General features: G+C 45.1%; 1 protein-coding gene across 2 annotated transcripts in view; it reads left to right on the top strand.

Annotated features, from left to right (window-relative positions):
- The window catches only part of Gramd2b (GRAM domain containing 2B), an 82,617-nt gene that overhangs the window by 33,494 nt on the left and 24,963 nt on the right, over positions 1 to 24,160 (top strand). For both annotated transcript variants that reach the window (XM_005069103.4, XM_005069104.4), the window contains exon 2: positions 22,788 to 22,907. In XM_005069103.4, the coding sequence (XP_005069160.1) occupies positions 22,788 to 22,907 (120 nt within the window). The remainder of the gene's footprint in view (positions 1 to 22,787; positions 22,908 to 24,160) is intronic.

Genomic DNA, 24,160 nt, shown 5'->3' with positions numbered 1-24,160 from the left:
GCATCCCCAGTTATCAGCTCATTTTCTTTTGTTTGCTTGTTTGTTTTTGTTTTTGAGACAGAGTCTCTTTACATAGCCCTGGCTGTCCTAGAACTCACTATGTAGACCAGGTTGGCCAAGAACTCATACAGATCCACCTGCATCCTGTCCTGACAGAAGAGAAGTGAATATTTTTCTGTTGCTGCCTTACTTTATAATGTGCATTGTAGTTATTCATAAATCTCCTATTTTAAAGCCTATCATTGAAACCAGGCACAGTAGCACACACCTTTAATCCCAGTGTTCTAGAGGCAGAGCCAGGCAGAGGTTTCTGTCCCTTTGATGCCAGCCTGGTCTATGTTGCAAGTTCCAGGACAGTCAGGGCTACATGGAGAGTGTCTATCTAAATAAAATAAAATAAAATAAAGTAAGTCCCATAGTTCAGTTCTTCTTTGCACAGGTGTTTCTAGAACGTTTCTCTAGAGGGCTGGGAGCAATTTGTTTAAAGAGCATGTGGATATTGTCTGTTTTAAAGTACTCACCAACAGAACCCAAGAACTTGACCAAGAATGCTGCAGTTTCACAAAATCTGTCTTGCAGAGTTGCTTTTCAAGCCTGATCGAACAGCCATGGGGTTGGCAAGGCCTCTCTTTTTGAAAGAGAATTCAAGTTCTGGAAGTAGCCTGGAGTTGTTGGAAACCAATTTTGGTGGTGAATAAAGTGGGCAAGAATAGTTTAAATACCTTTAAGCCTTTCTGTAAATAGGATAAATTTTAAAATGAAAAACAAGCTGTGACTATAAAATAACAGTTTCTGGCAATAGTCGCAATAATTTCTGTACATCCAGATCTAGAATTACTATTCATTGCCCCCATGAAAACAGTAAGTGTTTATGATTGCTATTCTGTTCTAAAATGGTTTTCATTTCTTTCTGTATACTCAGATAAATGCTGATATAGCATTAGCATAAATATTTTTTTAATTTTATTGTTTATTATGTATACAGTATTCTGCCTGCATGTATTCCTACACACCAGAAGAGGGCACCAAACCTCATTACAGATGGTTGTGAGCCACCATGTGGTTGCTGTGAATTGAACTCAGAACATCTGGAAGAGCAGTCAGTGCTCTTAACTGCTGAGCCATCTCTCTCAGGCTAGCATAAAATATTTTAAGAGATGGGTCCATTAGTACAGTTTCCATTGTACTTGCCACAAAAACATAAGAATCTTTGTGTGGTTTGAATGAACCCCCCCATAGGCTCATAGGGAGTGGCACTATTAGGGTGTGGCCTTGTTGGAGGAACTGTGTCACTGAGGGGTGGGCTTTGAGGTTTCAGAGGCTGGAGTCAGGTCCAGTGTCACTCTCTCTTCCTGCTGCCTGCCAGTGTAGATACAGAACTCTCAGCTATTTCTCCAGGAACATGTCTGTCTGTGTACCACCATGCTTCCTGCCATGATGACAATGGACTAACCTCTGAAACTGTAAGCCAGCCCCAATTAAATGTCTTCCTTTATAAGAGTTGCCGTGGTTGGGGCTGGAGAGATGGCACAGTGGTTAAGAACACTGAGTGGTCTTCCAGAGGTCCTGAGTTCAATTCCCAGCAACCACATGATGGCTCACAACCATCTGTAATGAAATCTGGTGCCCTCTTCTGGTCTGCAGGGATACATGCAGACAGAACACTATGTACAAAATATATAATCTTAATTTTTTTTTTTTTTTTTTGCTGTGGTCATGGTGTCTCTTCACAGCAATCAAAACCCCAACTAAGTCAACCTGAACCAGCACTCACGTGAAAAACCAAGTGCACCTGTAATCTCAGTGCTGGGGAGATAGAGACAGAATCTCAGGAACCAGCCTCTGTAGAGAGTTGGTGGGATCCGGGCTCAGTGAGAGACCCTGTTTCACAACATAAGGTAGGGGGCCTGGAGAGATGGCTGTTAGAAACACCTTCTGCGCTTCCAGAGGACGGGAGTTCAGTTCTCGGCACCTATGGCTGGTGGTTTACAGCCACCTCTAACTCCAGTTCCAGAAACATCTGACACCTTTGTCATCTGCAGGAACCCATCTCTTTATTAGGACCACCAAGTGACACACCTTCACAGAGTTAAACAAATGCAGCATAAACAAAAGTCACACACCTGAAAATAATATTCTACCACACGCAGGCTTGGCAACAAGTACCTTGACCCACTGAGCCATCTTGCCCTTTGTATGTTTTTTTATGTGAACGTAGGGGTGTCTTGCAGAGAGAATGGGAAGAGGAGGACCTGGAGCCCTGTGAGCCAACATCCCTTCCCTGGTTTGACTTTGCTTCGCTTCCAGCTTTGGCTCTGCAACCACCGCTCGGACGCTTAGGGAGAACCATTCTCCTCGGGCCCTCACTGCCCTCCTTTATAGAAGAATGACCTGGCTTGTTAGAGCCTTGCCAACCTAAGGAGTGTGGTCTTTGAAGAAACTGCCCTACTTCTCAGCGCTCTTTGGTGCCTTTGTGTAGAGAATTCTATTAGCCTGAACAAACTGGAAACAGCCTTTTAAATATGAAGAGGATCCCTGCCTTCCTGCATGATTTGACATCTTTATTAATTCCTTAATCCTCCCTTAAGTAAACTCACAGCTGTGTAAGGTGGGGTTACCACTGAAACAAAGCCAGACTACCCTTTACAAACCATAGTTCCGTATCAGCGTTCAGCTGCGTTCCGGTGACCCCATGTTGCCATGGTGTCACGGTGGAAATGCTTCAGTGAGTAACTTAAGTCTGTAACGCAAATGAAGGCCAAGTTGCTCATCAATAGTGCTGCAAGCTGCTCTGGCACACTCAGAGTCTGACAATAATCATTCATTGAGTCTGAGGATATAAAACAAGATGAAAAGCCTCTTTCTTCGGGAGTGAAATTAGGGACATGTGAAGCGGTTGCAGGTTTCCACTCAATAATTACACTTGTGTTTGTAGTATCCTTTGTGCCTTGAAAACACTTGTATTTGCAGAGTAACTGAATTTAAGGGACATTTTTAAGGTACCTACATTGTTAGCATTGGGGAGTATCTGGCATAGACTGTCCTCAAGAACATTAGGGCAGAAATTGCTATAATTTCTAACTGAATTTATTTTAACATACATGAAATATATTTATTAGCGGGATACCATGTTATACTTCAATATACATATACTTTGTATAATATTGAAGTCAGGTCGAACAGAGTGATCTCCAGGGTTGGAGAAACAGCTCAGCATGATTTCCAGCACTCACGTCGTGGCTCATAACCATCTGTAACTTCAGCTCCAAGGAATCTGACACCCTCTCTGGCCTTGGGCACCATACCTATGTGGTACTCAGACATATAGGCAGGTACACACTCATACAAATAAGAAGTAAGTAAACCTTTAAATGATAGCTATATCCTTAACATTTTTCTGCTAATATTTTGAAATATGTAGTTTATTATTATTATCTGTTCTCACTCGACTATTACGTTAGCACAGCAGTACTTCTAGCCCAGCTAACTGTAACTTCGTACCAATGGTTCATCGCCCTTCTCCATCTCTGCCCCTTCCCTGTTCTCTCCAACCTCAGAGTGGTGGAGAACTACTGGTATAGAGACATGAGCCATGTTTGGTTTGGGGCTTCAGAAGTGTAATGCATGACTGGAGCTTGAGCTTGGAGAATGGAAAGAGAAGATGTCTGAGTGCTTGTCTGGCAGGAGACCTCAATCCACAGTAAGGACTGGGTTGTTTCTCCTCCCTTCATAGAACCCAGGGATTATGACGTTTAAGACTGGCTTGAGCTCGTCAGCAGCTCAGTGGGTGTGTCAGATGAGTGGCATGACTTGACCTCATAGGTAATCCAACTGCCTTAGAAAGTGAGTCAACTTCAGAAGGCGTGGTGGATTGGAAGCACTTGGACACGTCAAGGGCAGCTGTCTACCTCTGAGGCTTAAAGCATAGGAGGTGATCGTGGCAAGCGCTGGGAACTGGTAAAATATGTGGTCACAGGCAAGCGGTTGAGACATTAGAGACACCCTGTTGATGGAGGATCACCACAAGGAAGTGACGTGTCGGCAGATGCTACGGGGTGATGAGCTGCCACCCAAATGAACGCTGAAGGACCCGGGTGTCAGAGTTCTCAGGAAAGTGTGTCAGAGGATGAGGGCAATGAGGAAAAGTAAAGGCAGCTAGGTCAAGAGTCATGTGTGGGGAGTCGGAGGGAAGAAAGAGAGTCCTGTGTGGGCTGTCAGACTTTCTCAACATACAAGTTGAACGGAGGGAGAGTTTTATTATATAGTATGTTTACTAGCCAAACTGCAATTAAAGCGTTCAGTAGGTTTTATGAGTGCCAGGAAAAAGATGGAAAAATCAGTCAGCTTTCTCACCAACGAATTAAAAGACAAATTGGAGAAAGAGGTGCCGATAGGCATCCAAAAATATAAAATGCCTAGTAGTGAATTTGTAAGACTTAAGGTAGAGTAAGATGTTCACTAAAGCAAACAACCTGGATAAATGGAGGATTTGCCTTCTTCGGGAGAGCTGAACGTGGCAAACAGTTGCTGAAGTCTGTGTGCAATGGCAAAGTAACCCTGTCTCTCAGAAAGACATTATCCATGACATTATGAATGACCATTTAAAGAGCAGGGCGTTGGAATGCCCATGCGAAGTCCGAATGATAGAAACGTATGCCTGACATATCGTGGTGTGGACGTTGGGATGGAGGGTCAGAAAGAAGTAGGAACTTACCTGGAAGCATTTTCAGATCAGTGGGGAAAAGATGAGATAGCTGGGTAGCCATTTAAGAAACCTCTGTACTGCACAATTAGAATACGTTCCTAGTTGATCAAGTGTTTAAACACAGAAGAACTGTGAAAATACTTGAAGACAACATGAACGCTGATGTAAGTTTGAGGCAGAAAAAGGCTCATGGAGTTAAATTGAAGGGAGAGATTTAGTGAATTTTTTAAAAAATGTGATAGTCAAACAAGAGAGCCTAAAGAACCATCAATATTAGATGAGGTTTATGAACCATCAATTATTGGATAAATAATACACAAATATAATGGGATATTTTGCAGCATTTGTAAAAGGTATCGTTTATCTCTATTCTTGGAGTAGAATAAATTCAGGAATGTCTTAGATAATTTTTTAAATTGAAAAGAAAGGTCACATGATCCTACTGTATAAAATTGTATGTGAGTGTTCTATTTATTGAAACGGGCCTGGGAAGAAGGTCACTAAGATCTTTCTCTCTAGGAGAGTTCTGTGTAAATTATGCTTTCTGGTGTTGTTGCCAGTTTCTTTTTACACATTGCTATCTTTTTGGGTTTCCTAAAATGAGCATCTATTATCACAGCAAGAGAAAAAGAAAACTTTATGATAGGGTATGATTTAACATACTCCTTCCCTTTGAACTTGGCTGCCCCCTCCACAGAAGCCATCAAAGCCTTTCAACACTACGATACGGTTGGCAGAACTTAGTGGAGCTATAACAGCCTGAAGACTGTAATCACATTATAGGCTGAAGTTCTGTAGTGCTGGGGACCACTGACCCTGCAACCCAGCTGCCTGTCACAGCTAGCATGCGGCCTGTGGGATGTAGATTGTCAAAGATGCAGGCTCATCTCTGGGTGCCTTGGAGACTGCGTGAGGGGTTGAGTCATGGACGCCGCTCTTCTACTGTCTTGTCTTTGGCGCTATTGCGTGTATGGTCCTAGTCTTCTACAGTTATACCATTGTATACAGAGTTCCAATAGCAAGCTATGGAAAACTCCCAGCCTTTCCCTTCACCCCCTATGGCTAAGTCATCTGATCGCTCCATGATAGAGAGACACAGATGTGAGTGTTGATGCCCCACCATAGTGATGGACAATCTTGATATGAAGCTGTTTTTTGAAAACATACCGTATGCTCTAATTCTCTAAGTGTTCTCCCAGTGAGAGTCAGCTTAGAAATGTGTTAGCCAGTTTGTTACAGGTTCCAAATAAAGCATACTCCTGTATTCTCCAATGCTGAACAACAGCAACTGTCTAATAACTATAACAGTGGTCATAGGGTTTTATTAGTTTCCAAATCAATTGCAGATGCTTTTTATTTGGCTGAAATAAAAATTTTCATGTATTTCTGTACATAAATAGATGTTATTTTCCCCCAAAATCTTGCCATGCATATAAAAATACTTTAATAAGATTATCTGCCCCTAAAAAAATTATCTGCCAAAACAAAACCAGACAGGATTTGAATGTAGTGTATGAACCCATTCTCTCAATCTCATTCCTTCACCTAAGTATTTATATCAGTCAGAACTTTAACAGAAACTAATCCAAAACCCAATCTAAGATGCATTTCCAGTCACATTTGTGTGTTATAAGACTTGTAGATTTTTTTCTATGAATCTACTTCTCATAAACACACCCTAAAAACTTACTTGAAATTTGCTCTGGTTTAAGATATGGTACAAAGCAGATATCAGAAGCATTGTGTTCTCTCTTTGTTTTGTTTTTGTTGTTTTTGGAGACAGCGTTCCTCTGTGTAACAGCCCTGGCTTTCGTGGAATTTCCTTTGTGGAATAGGCTGGCTTTGAACTCACAGAGATCCACCTGCCTCTGCCTCCCGAGTACTGGGATTAAAGGCGTGTGCCACCACTGCCTGGCTGATCATTGTGTTCTTATTCCTCTTTTTCAAAGAGTAGTTTCAAAGCATTACCATCTATGAAGCTTTGGCAACCAGAGATCATAGTGAAAATTAAGCCCAGATTGGAACATTCATAGGGTATCTGTAATAAATACAGAAAGTCCATTCCTGAAGACAGCGTTACTGATTCAACATGATGGGGATTGTTTTTACAGTAATGCTGGTTTGTATGTATTTACAATCGTCCCCCAGCCTCCTTACAAGATTTCTGCATGACAGAAACACAGTAACACCTTCCTCGCTTGACCCCATGATGCCAAGATCTTAGTGGGTATGAGACATGCAGAGGTCTGACTAGAGTTGAGAAGTGTGTTTTTACAGACCGCTGGCACCAACTGACTCTGACATATAAATGTCCTTTGAGATCAGAGCCAATTTACTGTATGGTCCAAGTGCACATGAAATGACACCTAAGAGAGGAGGAAAAAATGTTCAGCCTTGTTTATATTCTCAGCTCTGGTTTTACTAAGTATTGTTTCAATCTACAAATTTATCTTCCTGTTCTAAAGTTCTATTAACTAGATTAAAAAAAAAACAAACGGGGCCCACCTAGGCGAAACCTTATATCCTTAAGATCCTCCCCACACCTCCTCTTAGTTTTCTTTCCCTCTTTTCGTTTTCTTTCCCTCTTTTCGAAGACTCTCTGGCACAGGCACCTGCTGCTCGCCCAGTGGAGATGGTAACTTTCCTATACAATACGATAGTCCTCCTTTTCCAGAGTTTCCATTGCAATCTGAAAAAGTAAATGGAAAGTTCCAGAAGTAAACAACGTGTAAGGTTTTGGTTGCATTCAGTTCTGAGTAATAACATGAATTCTTACAATTGTCCCCTCCTTCCCACCCAGACACCGTTTCTAATGGTAGTCTCCTCGCTAGCCTTGCAGTGTCTGTGGTGATACCATAGTGGCCGTGTGCAAGCGGCTCTTGTTTGACTTAACACTGGGTCCCAAACTACAAGCATAATGATGCTGGTGTTTTGATACGGTCTATTTCTAGTAGTAGTTATTTTAGCTTCTGTTGTGCCTAATTCATGAATTAAACTGCGTCACAAGTGTGTGTGTGTGCAGGAAAAACATAGTCCATATAGGATCCAGTACAGCCTGCAGTTTGTATTGACAATTTCAAACATCTATTAGTGGTTTCAAAACTTAGACTCCATGCTGCTTGGGTTTCTCTCACAGCTGTCCCTTCAGCATAGGGCAAGTGTTCCAGGAAAAGGAACGGCTGTAGCATTATGTATGTGTGGCTCCATCTTCCAGCCTGGCCTAGTGATCATCCACGTGCTTTGATACATTCTGTTATAGTTATGACTCAAGTCATGTGGGTCCATGTAATTCTCTTCCTCTATCTCCAACAAAACCAAATATGGCCCAGATGTTAGATTAGGCAGTGGCATTTATGTTTCTTTCTCTCCCCAGAATAGAGAGAGCGGATAGGATCCCTGTCCCCTGACAGTAGCTCTGTGTACTAGATAGGAAATGTGGTCCTCGAATTTCATACTGGTTCCCAGTGCCTAGCAGCGTGTCTAGAGACGCTCTAGTTCACAGACTTCCCACCTCTATCCTGCACAGCCTCAGTACCATCCTGAGAAAAACATCTGGATTTAACTCCATTAGAAATATCAGAAGCAGCTCCTAATCCTTTTTCAGACTTGCCATTGCTTACTCATTTTGCATGTGTACGTGTGGAGGGTACGTGCATATGTGTATGTGTGCTCCCTGTGTGGGGACATGCCTACATATGTGTGCAGGCCTGGGAATTGTCCTCAATTGTTCTCTGCTTTATTAACCCAGACCTCACAGGTATAGCAAATCTAGGCCTCCAGCTTGCTCTGGGCATCTCCTTTCTCAGCTTTCTGAGCGTTGGGGTTACGGCTGGCCAGCCATACCCAAGCATGTGTTACTTGGACTCCGGGGATCCAACCTCTGGTCTTGTGTTGCACAGCAAGCACTTTATCCAGGGTGCCGTCTCCTATCCAGGGTGCCGTCTCCCCAGCCCCTGGTTGGCTATTGAGAAACCATCTTCTCCAGCTACATGCTGTAGTAGCCACAGATGAAAAGATAACGTGGGGGATTTGATTAAAAATAAATAGGACGTGGGTGTGGTTGGCAGGGATACAGATGAAATAGGATCAGCTTTAGAGTCTATAGCTTTCCCTACTTCTTGTAAATCTATTAGTCAACTCAAAAAGTAGGCCAGTCTAGATTTTTCTAATGAAATCTATCACCGCCATTTCTTTCAGCGGTGGCACCTGGCTTCTCCAATCAGGTGGACAGTACATAGACTCCCAAAAGCCTTCTTAGATGTCTGTTTTCTAACTTGGAGGCAAGCCTAACAAAGCTCATGCCATGCAGATGTGACACGGTCTGTGGGCCTGGTCACGGGGAGCCCCCACCTCTTCATCCAGTGAAATACGATAGCTTCCCTTGTGACGATGGCACACCCGGCCTCTGCCTCGCTCCCTAGCCAGCCGGAGATGACGGGGGAGGCTCTTCTGTTGCCTTCCCCGTGGCCAAGAAGGAATAAATGGAGGAAACCCATCATGTTTTCTTTCAGTTCCCTGTAACCTGCAGTCTCTGAACGTTGCCCTTTCAACTCAGACAAAGTCCACACTGTAGCCTGAAGGCCACTCCCAGCAAAGTGGTAAGATCATCTGGCTTCAGTCACCAGACCAATCCTATCTTTCACCCAGTTACTGAGAAAGGCTGGGGAAGCTTACTCACTGAAGATGAACTCTCTCACCTTTGAGGGCTCCTTGTGTCTGATCACTTCCTGGAGGGCAGCGGTTGCCTCCTTGTGACTGACCCTCGCTAGTCGAATACCCAGATCAAGATCCATACCCGGGAGAAAATGTCTCTGACCTTCCTGTGCTAGTATTCCTAAGCCCGGGAAATTCCAAGAGAAATCCATCCCTGCCCGCTGCTGTTGATAACAGTGAGTGGCAAAGAAAGGGAAATCAGATAGCCTAGACTTTAGGGGACATGCAATTCTTGAGACAAATGTCTTTACACCTTTGTGGGTTACACAGATGTGACAGGACCAGGACACTACCCTTTCGGGGGCTAATAGATGGCCCAAGCAGGAAAAGACAAACGGTAGCCCACTTTAAGTCAAATACTAAAGGGGTAACATTGCCATGGCAGCCATACCTCGTATGGTAGGAGGAGGAAAGACAAGGACAAAAGGGTCAGTCTTAGGATCCAGAAAAGTTGAAAAGTTAGGACAAACTTCACTTATGGTATGACCCCAACCAGAGCCAAATCTTAAAAAAAAAAAGTACGGGTCTAGAGAGATGACTCAGAGGTTAAGAGCACCAACTGCTTTTCTAGAGGTCCTGAGTTCAATTCCCAGCAACTACATGGCAGCTCACAGCCATCTATAATGACATCAGATACCCTTTTCTGGCATGCAAGCAAACATGCAATACAGATCCCACAGGAGACCCTGAAGCAGAGGCAGCCCAATCTAAGGTAGTCAGGCTTCAGAGCCGGAAACCCAAGTGTCCTTTGCAAAGAATCTATTCGACGTACTAACTTCAACATCATCCTATTGGCAGTGGAGAACGACAAGGGCTTTGGAGGCGGAGGGATAATGTGAACCTAAGTTTTGTGGGGTTTGTTTTAACCTTTTTGATTTTGAGGCAGGATCTCATGATGTACCCCAGGCTGGCCTCATTCTTATGTATGCAGCCAAGGATGACATTAAACACCTCAGCTTTCTGCTTGTTCCACCCCCAGAAGCTGGCGGTATATGCACGTGCCCCCACATCTGGTTTTATGTGGTGCTGGGGTTTGAACCCCGGACTTCCTGTATACTCACTGAACTAAACCCCCCCACAGACAGCGTGATTCTGTTTGCTCTTCTCAGAGATCTCAATTCTGAATCCCAGAACCACCAAGAGACCCATTCCGATGCAAAAGCAACGAGTCTTTTATTGTTGTTTAGTGAGCTAACCTTATTAACTCAGGCTCTTCGGCTCCGTTCATCATGGCGGATGGTGGGAGAAGGACCCAGGGGAACCATGAGGCCTGGTACTTATTGGGCAGCGTAAGGGGAGTATCTAGGGGTATGCAACAGTCTCAGGATTGGTGCGATTCCGGGTGGGACGACCTGTCCTTTGTTGATTGGTCAACCAACTGTTATGGCCTGTAGGCCCTCCCAGGGCAGTTGCTATGCTCTGCATGTCACTGTTGTTCCACTTGTACTGCAAAGAACATCCAGAGCCGTAAAGCACGTCCAGAGCTAACTTCTTACTGGTTTCTTGTCATGAGGAGGGTATCTGACCTCCTAGTGACCAGGGCAGGCCCAGCATGGTCGGACATGTGCCGAGTCAGAGGCCTACATGTCTTTTCTGCAGCCTGTCATGGCTGCTGAAGCAGGGGGCTGGTCCCTCCAATGGCTAAGTTATTTTTTCCAATCAATAAACATGAAGGGAGGTGTCATATATAAACTCAAGTGAAGGGAAATCCATCCAAGCAGGAGGTATTTTGGACCCTGACTAAGCCAACCAAACTAGAAGACGAAAGGAAGGAACTGCTAGAAAATACTAAGGAGGTAGCGTCTGACTGGCTGTGGTGAGAGAAAGGTCATCAAACAGGAGCATGACGGGGCCCCCTTCAGAGGTCACCTTGTGTGCCTCCTCAAGACTCTCATCATTGTCTCAGTGTCTGTGGGGAAGGGGTGGAGCCTGGCTTACATCCTCCCTGAAAGGCCTGGTAGGAGGGTTGTGTGTCAGATTGGTGGCCATGACGCAAATAATGGTTAAGGACAGCAAAGCACCGTGCAAACATGAAGTCACCTGGAAGAGACTTGTGTTTTCTGTGGCCACTTGCATTTACTGCAGGTAAAGAATAGGAATGTCCCAGCACCTTTAGTCCCAGCATTGGGGAGGCAAAAGCAGACGTGTCTCTGTGAGTTTGAGGTCAGCATGGTCTACAAAGTGAGTTCCAGGACAGTCAGGGGAGGTGGTAATTGTCTCATGTGAATCACATTAAATCTAAGTCTTTAGGGGCTGGGTGGATGATTTGGCATTTAAGAGTACATACTACTCTTGCAGACAAGCCAAGATTGATTTCCAGTACCAACAATGGGCTCCTCACAACTGGCTGGAATTCTAGCTCCAGGGGATCTGTTGCCTTGTTCTGGATTCTAGGGGCAGAATACACATATCGAACACACATAGAGACAGATACACATACACACAAATAAAAATAAAGTAAATATAAAAAGGTTGTGTTTAAGATATATGGGCAGACCCTTGTTTTCCCACAGCAGTAAGGTGCTATCATTTGCAATTTTCCATGTCTTCATACATGGAGAATTTATAACAATATGTTAACATGGCACTTAAATATTACTGTTTTAATAAAATATGGAATTATTGTTGACATTAATGTGTATGGCATATGGTGATAAATGAGAGATATTTACTTTCTTATATAATTAAAAAATGTTATTAACACTTTTAAAGCTTCCCTTACAACTTGATAGACAGAAGACCATAGTGTCTTTTATTTGTCTTTCTTTTATTTTTCTTTGTTTTTTTATTTTTGAGACAGGGTCTCACCATGTAGCTCTGGCTTTCCTGGAACTCCCTTCGTAAATGAGGCTGACCTCGAACTCACAGAGATCTGCCTGCCTCTGCCTCCCCAGTGCTGGGATTAAAGCCTTGCTTGTTTCTCATAGTTGTAGATGGGCTGCTTTTTTTTTTTTTCTTTAAGTAAGTGTATCTAGTTCAGGAGTGTTTGGGTTAGACAAAGCCTTTCATAGAAAACTATTTTCTCTGATGTATAGCTGTCTTGTTTTGAAGAACTGGCAGTCACTTCTCTAGAAGTTGACTCTGGTTAGTTTTTGGTTTATTAGTTTTTTAAAGTCAGTCTCACTGCATTGTTCAGGCTCAAGTGATCTTCCTCCTTCAAACTGCCAGCTAGCTGGGTCTACAAGCAGGTGCTGCCACGCCTGACTGATTGTTAGAAACGGTGTCCTGAATTTAATAATGCATAGTATTTACCCACAGTACATTTCCTCGTGGCATCGTCCCCTCCCCTGCTGCGTTCATTACCTGGTGTCATGTGGCATGAGATGAGCCTGCCTCTGGGAAACTCCTGTGTGGTGAACACCCTGTGCTTTCCTCAGATACGGGAAGCCTGAAGTGGGGGTCAGAACACAGGAGACAGGAAATAGTAACAGCAGGTTTGAGTTGGGGAGACGCAAGGCCTAGGGGCCTTCTGGAACACTCTTGAGACTTGGTGCCCTTCAGTTCAGCTGCAGTGACCCTGTATTTTGGCTTCTCTGTTTACTTGCTTTATTCTCCTACATAGGACAGAATGACAGAGTCATAGGAGATAAAGGGTAGAGGACAGAGGAAGGGCTTTTGTTTCCAGAAACGCCAGCGACGGTGCGGGGTTCAGCCTTTCCATCCTGTGCTTCAGGTCCGTGGCCCCTCCCTCAGGCAGTGCAGCAGCTCATTCTCCGGCCTCAGACGCACACTCATCCTCAGGCGCACTGCCGCTTCGGGCACTCCGGGTACGCTAGCCGCTTGCCCTTTCCTTTGTCCGTCCTTGCGTATTTCCCACCTGCTATGACTTTTGCCTGGAGCCCCCAGCCTCCCAGTTTTGTATTGCAATAAGAGGGTTTTGCTGCGTTTTACCATTCAAGATTGTGTTTAATTCCAAGCGGCTGTTTTAATTTAACCACACACCATACTCTTCTATGTTACTTCCCCCAAAATATTCCCAATGACCACATTGCTTTACAAAATTTAAGCTCCGGTTTTTAGCTGTTTCTGAAATACCTAACCAGCTCTCCCATGTTGTTTGATATTTCTGATGTTTATAATATTTAATAGCTGAAGGTTTGTTAATATTGTACTTTGCCTGGTTTCCCCTGAACTTAATGTACTCTTTTTTAAAGTAAAGTGTCTATCCTATTTAAAAGCCAATTCTTCCCTAAACATAGCTTAATCAAATAAATGTCCCCCAATATATCTTATAAGTATATAAAAAGTGATTTGTTCTGATATTCAGCAATCAGTAGTAAATGAACAGTCTCAAAAAAAAAAAAAAGAGATGCAGACAAAAATGTGAAAAATACCTAGGTGTGGGAGGCAGAGGCAGGAAGATGGCCAGGAGTTTAAGGCCAGCCTGCTCTACCTAGCTTGTTTAGGTCCATGAGACCCCTCTCAAAAACAAACAAACAACTCTTTGCACTTCAGGAGATTATGTTCTGGTTTACGATTGACATATAATCAGTGTATTTTCTTTGTACCGAGCAATGCAAACCGGCATTCCCATGCAGAGGGTGTAAGTAGCAAGAGAACTCCATCGGCAGCATCGGTCTACCTTGGCTGGAGATCGAACACATCAGCGGGTGCCTCCTTGATGTAGCATCTTATTATTTTCCTGTGTTGTTTCCAACTGTGCTCGGCCTCAAAATGCCACTGCTGAGAAATTCTTTCCCTTGATTTTGGTTTTGGTTGCTGTGGTTTCTACTTACAGTGAAGACAGTTTCCCAAGTTTCCGTATGGTTTCAAATTATTGCTCACCTCACTGATAATCTATTTGAAAAAGAAGTTTCTGTAATACTAACTAAGCAGGGGAAAGTCTAGAGACTGGCCTTTTTCTCCTCTCACCTCAGTCCTCAATGGGGCCCTCTTCCAATGGAAACGAAGTTACCATGAAGGTTTAAAACAAAATCCCAGGATAAGATTGTGTTATAGTGCAGTCTTGTCTTTGGACTATTAATACTCATTGTGCAGTCAACTAGTATTAGTTGCAGTTTCCTACATACGGGTATTGGGAAGGGAAATAACTGGACCTGTCTAGAGGCTGTGAGAGGAAGCAGAGTGTGTGTGTGTGCAGAAGGAGATGGAATGGATTGGATTATAAAAGAGGCCATGGCAAGAAAGGCCAGAATGGAGACTGGAGGACCCTGGAGAGGCTTGGGTGACGTCCAGGGCTCAATGAAAGGCCATTGTTAGCTCTGGAGCTGTGGTGTGACCCATGGAGGCAGAGTCTGAGGAGGATGAATCAGGCCCTCATATCCTAGAAGGCTCAAGGAGAGCGACTGTGGGCATCACAGCTGCATGCCTCCCAGGATGAAGGGAACCACAGCTGTGGCTGTTCCTCACTGTTTAACTTCACAAAACACAGAGAGTGTGGTGCTCCGAGGGGCTGGCTGTCCATTTGTCTGTTTTTAACACAGCTGCTTTCTCAGTGACTTCACAGTAGGAGTCTGGAAAGCAAACACTGAGAAGTAGTTTGTTAGGTGCCCGAGGCTTTGAGAGACACGCAGTAATTGGGAAGACAGGATCAGGAATGAAGGTTGGGTGGGAAGGGACAATGCGTCACCCACAGCAGTAGGAGCAGAGAGAGTTCTGTACGATTCCAGGGAGGCTGCCATGGCTGTGTGCTAGACTCAACCCAGTGTTCCAAACCAGCAAAACCATCCCCTTCCCCCGCCCCCCACGCAGCATCATGTACTCTTACTGCTGGTTTCTCTTAGCCTTTCTTGATTCTATTTTATTTTATTTTTAGGTTCAGTTTTCAGCTCATTGCCCACACCTGTCTATCATATCTAAAACGGGATACACAACTTTCCCAGCAGGTTGTTTCCTCTTGTGACCCTAGGACCGTTTCTGGCAACGCCATCCTCCCCACCCCCGATGGCCTTGGCTTGCCCTGATGTTTTTCTCATTGCTTATCTTCCCATTCATCTCAGTATTATCTCTGAATTACTTCCCTTGTGCAATCTATTTCCTGCCCTCAAATTCATCCCCCATCCATTTTTGCATTTTCTTCCTCTCCGACCTCCATGTGTGCCATCCTTGCCCACTGATGGAAATATAATGCCCCAGAGACGTGCATGTCCACAAGGTCCTGGTGAGGAACGGTGGGCACTCACCACCTCGTCTCATTCCCCCTACCTAGTCCTCATTAATGAATCCTCAGTAATCCCCTCTGCCAATCAAATGAAGTCTGAGACGTTCCCCTCTGTCTGTTTAGCTAAATCAGGCTTCACTGCCTCCCAGCTCTGCGGCTTCCTGCCACCTGCCCAGGCTTTAAAAAGTCAAACCGCCCCCACCCAGCATCACACTCCAGCGCTCCCCTGATTCTCCTCCTCACAGGCACCTCTTCATGGCCGCTACTGTTAATCCCACCAGGAGAGAAGAAAACTGATACCACAATTTTAAGCCCAATTTGAAGCATGCTTTAATTAAATACTGGCCAGGAGGATGGACTCTGACCAGGATCATCCCAGGGTTCCCAGGAAATGGCCGCAAGTCACAATTTGCAGAAGCTTAAAAAGACAAGCCCCACAATCCACCACATTTCCTGTCATGTCCAATCAGGGCAGGCATACATCCTGACGTATTTCCTGTCCACATGGACCAAACAGAACTCTTAAGCTGCAAGGTGTATTTTTCCCAGTTGGCCTCCCATTAACGTGCAAGGTCTATTGTTTCTGTTCCTGTTTTTGGTCTCACAATATCACTTACAGTGTGCTAAATTAAACTTATTCCCAACAAAGGCTAACCCCTCAAGACCTGAGAGTGTCCACTTGAAAGAACAGAGTCTAGCATTAGGTCTTACACAGATTAAGAAGAAACCCACTTATTTTTAATGTGTACTCTTGTGTTTTATAACTTCTCTATATTAGTAAAGATCTCCCTCCCCCTCTTCTTCTGTTTTTGTTTTGTTTTATTAGCACACAGCTCCTAACCAAAGCCATATCCCTTAAGATTCCCATTCTTTTTTAATGATCCTTACCCACTTTTTTCCTGTTTCTTTTTTCTGGCTGTTACTGTTACTGTTGTTGATTTTGTATTCTCTTGACTCTCTATTCATTTAATGCAGACATGCCTGGCTTACGCGTCTTAATTTTCTTGCTTTTTCTCCTTTTGATTTTTTTCTGTCTTGATACTGTCTTCCAGCACTTGTAAAGCTATGACTTCACTGAGAAGGTGACTAATAAAGACTTGAAGATGAGAGTGTCCAGCTGAAGGACAAACCCAGACAGCTGTTCCTCCTGTTCCAACTAGCAGGGTGGCTGACTGGAGTGTGTGAGCATCAGAGAGACCTGGAAGGTAGATGAGCTGATCCTGAGGTGTCTTACAAACTATGACCAGGATTTGAACTAAGAGTTAGGAGTCAGACAGACAAGCTCCCCATACTGTTAGGTTTTGTTTGTTTTGTTGCCGTTGTTTGGTGGGGGCAGAGTTCTGTACCAGGCTTTTTCTTTTAAGTCACCAACAGCTCCCAAATCATGACATGGAGACTTCTTGTTAGTTACGTATGAGTGCTCAGCCTAGCTTAGACTCGTTTTAACTTAAATTAACCTGTTTCACTTTATCTACCTTTTGCCTCGGGGCTTTTTACTTTTCTTTCCTTCTGTATATCTTGCTTTCATTATTTCTCATGTCTGGCTTGTTGGTGGCTGCCTGGCTCCTCGCCCCAGAGCAAGATCTCACTCACTCTTTCCTCTTGTTCTTTTTTCTCTCTCTTCCCACTCGTATCCCTGCTCTCTGCCTGGCAGCCCTGCCTGTCCATCTCCTGTCTAGCTATTGATCCGTCAACTTTTTATTAGACCAGTAAGGTGCCTTAGGCAGGCAAGGTGAACCGATTGAGACATATCCTTACGTTGTTAAACAAATGCAGTATCAACAAATGTAACACACCTTTATACAGTTCCAAAGGGTTCTGTCTTCTTTCTCTGAGGATTCAGGGTGCGATAGTCAAAGTCTTAATCTTCCAGAGGACCTGAATTCAACTCCTGTACCTGCCTTAGATGACCTACACCTGAGTGTAACGCCAGCCCCTTCTTCCTAATCTTCCAGAGGACCTGAATTCAATTCCTGTACCCACCTTAGATGGCCTACACCTGAGTGTAACTCGAGCCCCTTCTTCTGAACTGCACAAGCACCTGCAGTCATGTGTGCACATTCATACATTAACACATGCACACTCGAATCTGCACATGCACACGTACGCACATCATTAAAAATAAAGAGTGGGCCACAAAGTCCCTAGCAAGATAGGCTCAGCCACCTGTCCTCAGTACTCCAATTAAAGAGATGCATAGTGGTGAAAAGCAGAGAATAGAGATTTGTTCAGTGTGGTTACACTGGGAAAAACAGCAAATAGAAAGTTCTGGCAAACGCCTCCCCCTCACCCAGACCCATCCATCTTTGAGGTCCTGATTGGAGGTCTAGCTTTAAACGGAAGACAAGAAGTATGCATAACTAAGCAGCGTGGGTCAAGCTGTGGTCCCACCCATCACTGTCTTATTCCATTCTCTCCAGCAAGACTGCCTGATAAGATGTTAGGACTATGTCGTTCTATTTCTAGGAGACAAGTACTTCCCCTGACTGGGATAGATTCCAGCCTTCTCCTCCTTCCAGCATGAGATTTCTGGGGCCATTCCAGCTCTGTAGGGACCAGGGACGTCTTTTCACTAGTCTGTCAGCCATAAAAAGAGTAAAGTGTCTTTCAGAGTGTCTTCCTTCTGCCAGGACTGTTACGCCCACTCTACTTCCTCCTTAGCGTAGCTAGACCAGCTGTCTGTATTTTTACAGAGGGTGTCGCCCAGCAATTCCCAGAACCCTCCTCCATCACTGGAGGGTAAATCTGCTTCTCAAATATTGCAACTTCTCCTGCTCTTCACGGAGCTACCGAGATAGCAGGCAGCACACCACACAAGGGTCTGGTGAGGGCCCCAGTCCAGTGGCTCAGTCTTCAGCAGCAGGGCTGCTTTTGACCTGGCCTTGATCTCTAGAGTCCTGTTTCCAGAAATGTTTTCCTACATAGATCCTCTAATGGTAGAGGGTATAGAGATGGCTGGAAAATTACCCCAACCTGAGAAAGTTTAGTGACATATTATTGTAATGCCTTCACTTAGACTAGCAATACGGAATTGTCACTATAATTGGAAAGGATTCTAGCTCCCCAGAATAAACCACAGCAAGACAGTTGATGCTGTTTGCCTGAGAAGCAGTTTAATCGTGACTTCTGCCTAGTTGCAGTGTGCCTACTGGAGAGAGGAATGTTGAATGCCCTTTAAACCCCTGGGGACAATCACCAGAAGAAATGATACTAGCCTCTACCTAAGAAATCTAATTCTGAAAAACTGTGAAATCTGAATTTAAGTCACCCTCAGATTAATGAGGTCTGGGAAACGACAGACATCAACGTTTTGATAAGGGTGGTCCAACCTGTTTTTATTTGTGGATTGTGTAATAGTATATGGCAGTGTTGTATTAAAGTCAGCTTGTCCCAGCTAGTATGAAATGCAGGCTTTTAATAGGCCAGGACAGGTTTATTTGTGTAAGCTAGCCATCTCATTGTTCTCAAGTTCCTACAAGAGGCTTTGTGGGCCTATAACTGATACTTAACTTGGGTACCTAAGGTGGGAGAAGAAGTAACATGTCAAGGCAGGTAAAAGTAAATCCTGTGTTTTTGGTGATTTCCATTCCTTCTGTTAGTATCAGATATGTCCACATCACTGAAGAAGCCCTGAGCCTGGTAAAGGCCTTCCCAAGAAATACTCATTGATTGGATTTCCCAACTTATTCTTTCTGTCTTTGTCCATGACAAGGTTTGTCTTCTTGTTTAGAAACAACAACAAATCCTGATTTTGTGTTCATGTTTAAGTTAAGCCTACTTGGCTTCGTTTTCAATAATTCCCCGGTTCCTAAAGGAAGCATTGGGTGTCTTCCCAAGCGGTGCTTCCTCAAGTACAGCAGAAGGGGTCCTCACTGTCTGGATACTATGGGCTTTTAGTCTTCTGCTGACAAGGCCTCCAAGGTGAGGGGCACCTGCCGGCTTGTTGGGAATTAACTCCCTTAAGCCCCTAGCACCTTTCAATAAATAACTCCCCTGAAACTGAATTAGTCCGTGGAAGGAATTCACTTCCTCTTTGAGACAGTGCACAATTAATCCCACATCAGCTGAGTGCCCTGGAAAAAAAAGCAGAAAGTGCCTGAATTTTAAGGCACTTCGAGTAGTAATTCAATAAGGAAGGCATTTGGGAGAAAAGCAAATAGCCCAAGGCATTGAGTTGGCACTTGGTGAGTTAAGAAACCACCAGGAGGGGCTAGAGAGATAGCTCAGAAGTTGTGATCATGGTACTGCTCTTTCAGAGAACCAGAATTCAGTTTCTAGCACCTGCACTGATTGGCTGACCCATTGCCTATAACTGCAGCTCTAGAGAACCAATGCCTCTGGCCTCTGGGGGCACCTGCACTCATATGCACATATCCACGCACAGACACATACATGTAAGTGAAAATAAAATAAATCCCTTGAAAAAAAGAAACCAGCAGGTACGTGAAGGGGACCAGGCCTTGAAGCGAATGTGCCCCCAGTAGGGCTGTCAAACAGAGAAACAGCACTGAAGACTGGCACATGTTCAGGGAGAGTGGAAGTGTGTCTTGCATTGGCAGTCAATGTTTGGATAAGATGTTTAGAGATGTATGCTTAAGACTCCGGTGCTAATCTAGAGTCCCAGAAACAGAACCACCATGTGATGAGACCCTCAGAACCCTGCCCTGTACAAAAGCGCCTGCCCAAGTAAGGTCAGGTCCAGGAAGAGCTGAAATTCAGCCCAGTTTGGCTCCCCTGTAGCTTCTTGCTAGGCTGTCTGTGCTCAGAGCAAGGTACATCTAGCTCTGCCGAGCCAGGTTATCAGGAGAGCCAACTTCTGAGTGGATTTTAGGAAGTACTTAAGTGGATGATGAGATGAAGTCATCTCCCACATAAAAGAAGTCAGTCTTCCTACTGAAAGAAGGGCTTCCAATGGCATTTCTGCCTGGTGAGCTTCAAAAGATGTAGGGGTGTGTGTGAGTGTGTGTTAAAAAGAATAGGCAGGGAGGCTGGAGAGATGGCTCAGTGGTTAAGAGCACTTGAGTGTTCTCCCAGAGGTCCTGAGTTCAATTCCAAGCACCCACATGGTAGCTTGCAAGTATCTGTAATGGGATCTGAATCCCTGTTTTTATGTGCATGAAGATAGTTTCTATTGTTGTGAAGAGATACCATGACCACAGCAACTCTTATAAAGAAAAAGATTTAATTGGGGCTGGCTTACGATTCAGAGGTTTAGTCCATTACCACATGGTGGGGAGGATGGCAGCATGCAGGCAGACATGATGCTGGAGAAGGAGCTGAGAGTTCTAAATCTTGATCAGAAGTCAACAGGAAGTGAACTGTGACACTGGGAGCAGCTTGCGCATTGGAGACCTCAAAGCCCACCACCACAGTGACACACTTCCTCCAACAAGGCCACATCTACTCCAAAAAAACCACCCCTCCTAATACTACCACTTTGGGAGCCATTTTCTTTCAAACCACTGCATGGCCTCAAAGCCTCCTAGTACTTCCTCAGCTCTTCAAGACCACAAATGAAATTGGCCCTGAGGTTTAATAAAGTACTTTTCTAAAATTTTAAAGCAAAGCATTTTTTTTCTACTATGTATACCAGGCTGGCCTCAAACTCACAGAGATACACTTACTTCTACATCCCAAATGGTGGGATTAAAGGTGTGTGCCTCTACACCTGGCCCAATCATAGTTCAAAGGCTTCCAATGCGCCTCTGGTCATGTAAAGCAGTATGGTGTAGACTCAGCCCTTTTAATATACCTTAAAAACTGAAGGAGGAGAGGATTGGTCTCTGTCCTTCAGTATGTATCTTCTTGGAAGAAAGAGAACTACTAACTACACAATGAAAGTACCAGCCATTTCTGGGATTGCTAGTTGATTTTCTTGTCAGATAAACTCTTTATTTCAATGCCAGGATGTAATTCCCACTGGGTGTGGCCTGCATTGTCTGTGTGCTGTGAAACATGGTTAGTGAGCACACACAGAGCTTAGCCCACCTGCCTGTTAACCTTCTGGCCACATGCAAGCACAAATACCAAATAGGTGATAAATTGGGATGAAAATCGGCTAATGCGTCACAGCGATGCCTTTTTATTGCACCTGGCTTTATGCTCACCTTCGGTGGAGTGCTCGGAACCTCAGAAGTATGTCCCTTGAATTTTTATGGCATAGGCTAAGATCAGAGACAGTCTGGACCATGAATACCACCTTTGTTCTCCTCCGGTTTTCCTTCTTTCCCACTTCCCACATTGAAAACCATCCTACAGCAGTCTTCGTCCACCAACTGGTGTGCCTGCTTCCCCCACCACGCTGGCAATCATCCACTTGTTGATGGTCCGTGAGCAACGCCTCTTAATTTACCTTCTTCTCTACTCTCTTCCTGTCTCTTTTATCAAGGTCGGGCTTCGTTTTTCCATAGCCTGTTGTTCATAGCCCACTGCTACGCTAGACTCTGTGGTGAGTGAGTTAACGTATAAAGATGAGCACAATTCTTGCCCCACCTTGGAAACTCCCACATTAAATAAGCTGAATAAATGAGTGAGTTGGAGGTGGGAAAAAGGGATGGATAGATGGATGGATGGATGGATGGATGGATGGATGGATGGAATTAGAAAAGGAATGTATATGCAAATACCTTATAAAGGGGCAGAACTAAAGTAGATTTGAGCTCTGTGGGCAAGATACTCAGTGAAAGCCTCAGATTTCCTACCTATAAAATGAAGGTTGTAATTCCTACTTAGCCTGGGTGGCTATAAAGATTAGACTCTGTAAATTGCTTAGGGAAGTGCGTAGTTAAAACAACAACCCAAGTGGGACCGTCATAAGTACAACAAAAGGTGATAAGTGACATAAGAGAAGTGCAAACAAAGAGGGTGGGGGTTCCCAGCACCTGCAGGAGGCCACCCATGCGTGTGAGCCACCCGCGCTTGCGCACAGGGCCTCTCCCAACCTCCAGGTGATCTGCTGCCCAGCACCCGCCTTGGCTGGGCAGAGCTGAGCAGCTTGGGGCCCGGAGCTGAGCAGGTCCTGGGCGGTCAGACATTTACAAGTGAAGCAGGTGTCACCTGCAGCTACTGCCGTGGTGAAGACTCCCACAGTGGCTTTAGAATGGGACCTGGGAAGGACCACAGCTGTCAGAGTTGACAAGGCTGCCAGTGAAGAATGAAGATTATCCCTCTCCCCAGAGCTCACTTCATCATTTCTCCTTCCGCCTCCCTCTGGATGCCTAAAGTGAAGCGGTTCTCTCTCTTCTCCAGCTCGGAGGCCGAGAATGGTGTGGAGGACAGAAGGAAGGTCAGCAAGTCCCCAACAGCCCAGTCCCCTACCTCGTCGGTGGAGGCTGAGTCCCCAGACCAGAAGAGAAGCATTGGCCTGTGGTAAGTGGACCCTTCCTTCCTGGGCTGGTAGGGAGCACTGCTATTTCTAGTTTCACGGTTGTGGTTAAGAGTATGTCTCAACCGTAGGCAAATCGTGCCCTAAGAAAGTGCGGCCCTGGTCTTTTCCCTGAACGCTTATGTCTCCCTTCTGCTCCTGTTCCCCGGCCTCTGCAGAAGGGCTGCGCCTCTTTCTGGGAACACTGATTTGCTGACCCAGGAAGCCAGCGGATCTGCTGTCAGGGCAGAGGGCACCCAGTGTCTGCTTAGCTGCCACACAGCCACACCTGGCCCTCCCTTTCCTGGGAGCCACGGGAAAGAGCAGAAGAGATCACATCCCAGGGATCTGCTGAGCTCCCCGTGTCCTGAGACTGGGGCTATGAAGGAGACTGGGATGTAGGAGGAGTGATGGCGTGTTTTAATACAGAGCTGTAGGCTCCATCACTCTCAGAGGCAAAAACTGCCAAGGCGGAGCTTAGAGATGCCCGTGGCCAGAGGACTCAATGTGAGAAGTTTTGTTGTTTTAATTTCATTTTTGGTTTTTGGTACTGGGGATCAAACTGAAGGTTGAACACGTGAGCTGTTCTACCACTGGGCTGCATCCCCAGGCCTAAATGTGGCTTTTAGAACTCTCCACTAAGGGAGAGCACTCTCCTCCCCATTACTGGAACTTTATTAGAACATTATTAGAACCGCTGCCTTCTCCCATCTTGAACCTCCGCCAGGAGCCGATTAACCAAGTCCTACATTTCCCTTCGTCCCTGGCTCGCCACCTGTATGTCCTTTCTAAACCAATGCCTGCGTGGTAACTCCTCACCCAGCTTTTCCTTTTCAGGGACCACTGGCAATTATTTCTGTCCTCCCTACACACCGATTTGTGGTTTTTCCCAGCAGAGCACCCTGCCCCACTCACCAAGCAACTCCCCCCAGCAAGAGCACGGTGTGTGTGCTCTCACGGGTCTTTCACTCTGACTGACTGGGGAGTCACCTTGCAAATACGTGGGTTCCTCCTGACTTCCCCAGGCTTCACGCGAGAGCCGTGTGTGCATCAGTAGGAGATGGGGGGAGCCACGAGGGTACACAGTGGTGCAGAGGGCCCGCCACTGTCGCTCTGCTCACAACGTCTGGCAGTTCTTGGCAGTTTTCATGTGCCTTCGCTTTGCACTGGGCTTCCATCTTGCTTGTGGGCAGCTGTAGGAAGTGAGAACGGCATGGCAGAGAAGATGCAGCGACATCGGTGCTATGCAAAGAAGTTT

The sequence above is a fragment of the Mesocricetus auratus genome, unplaced genomic scaffold (genome assembly GCF_017639785.1).
Source record: "Mesocricetus auratus isolate SY011 unplaced genomic scaffold, BCM_Maur_2.0 Super-Scaffold_6730, whole genome shotgun sequence".
NCBI lineage: Eukaryota > Metazoa > Chordata > Mammalia > Rodentia > Cricetidae > Mesocricetus > Mesocricetus auratus.
Note: the sequence above shows the minus strand (reverse complement) of the source record. Positions and strands in the feature narration are given on the sequence as shown.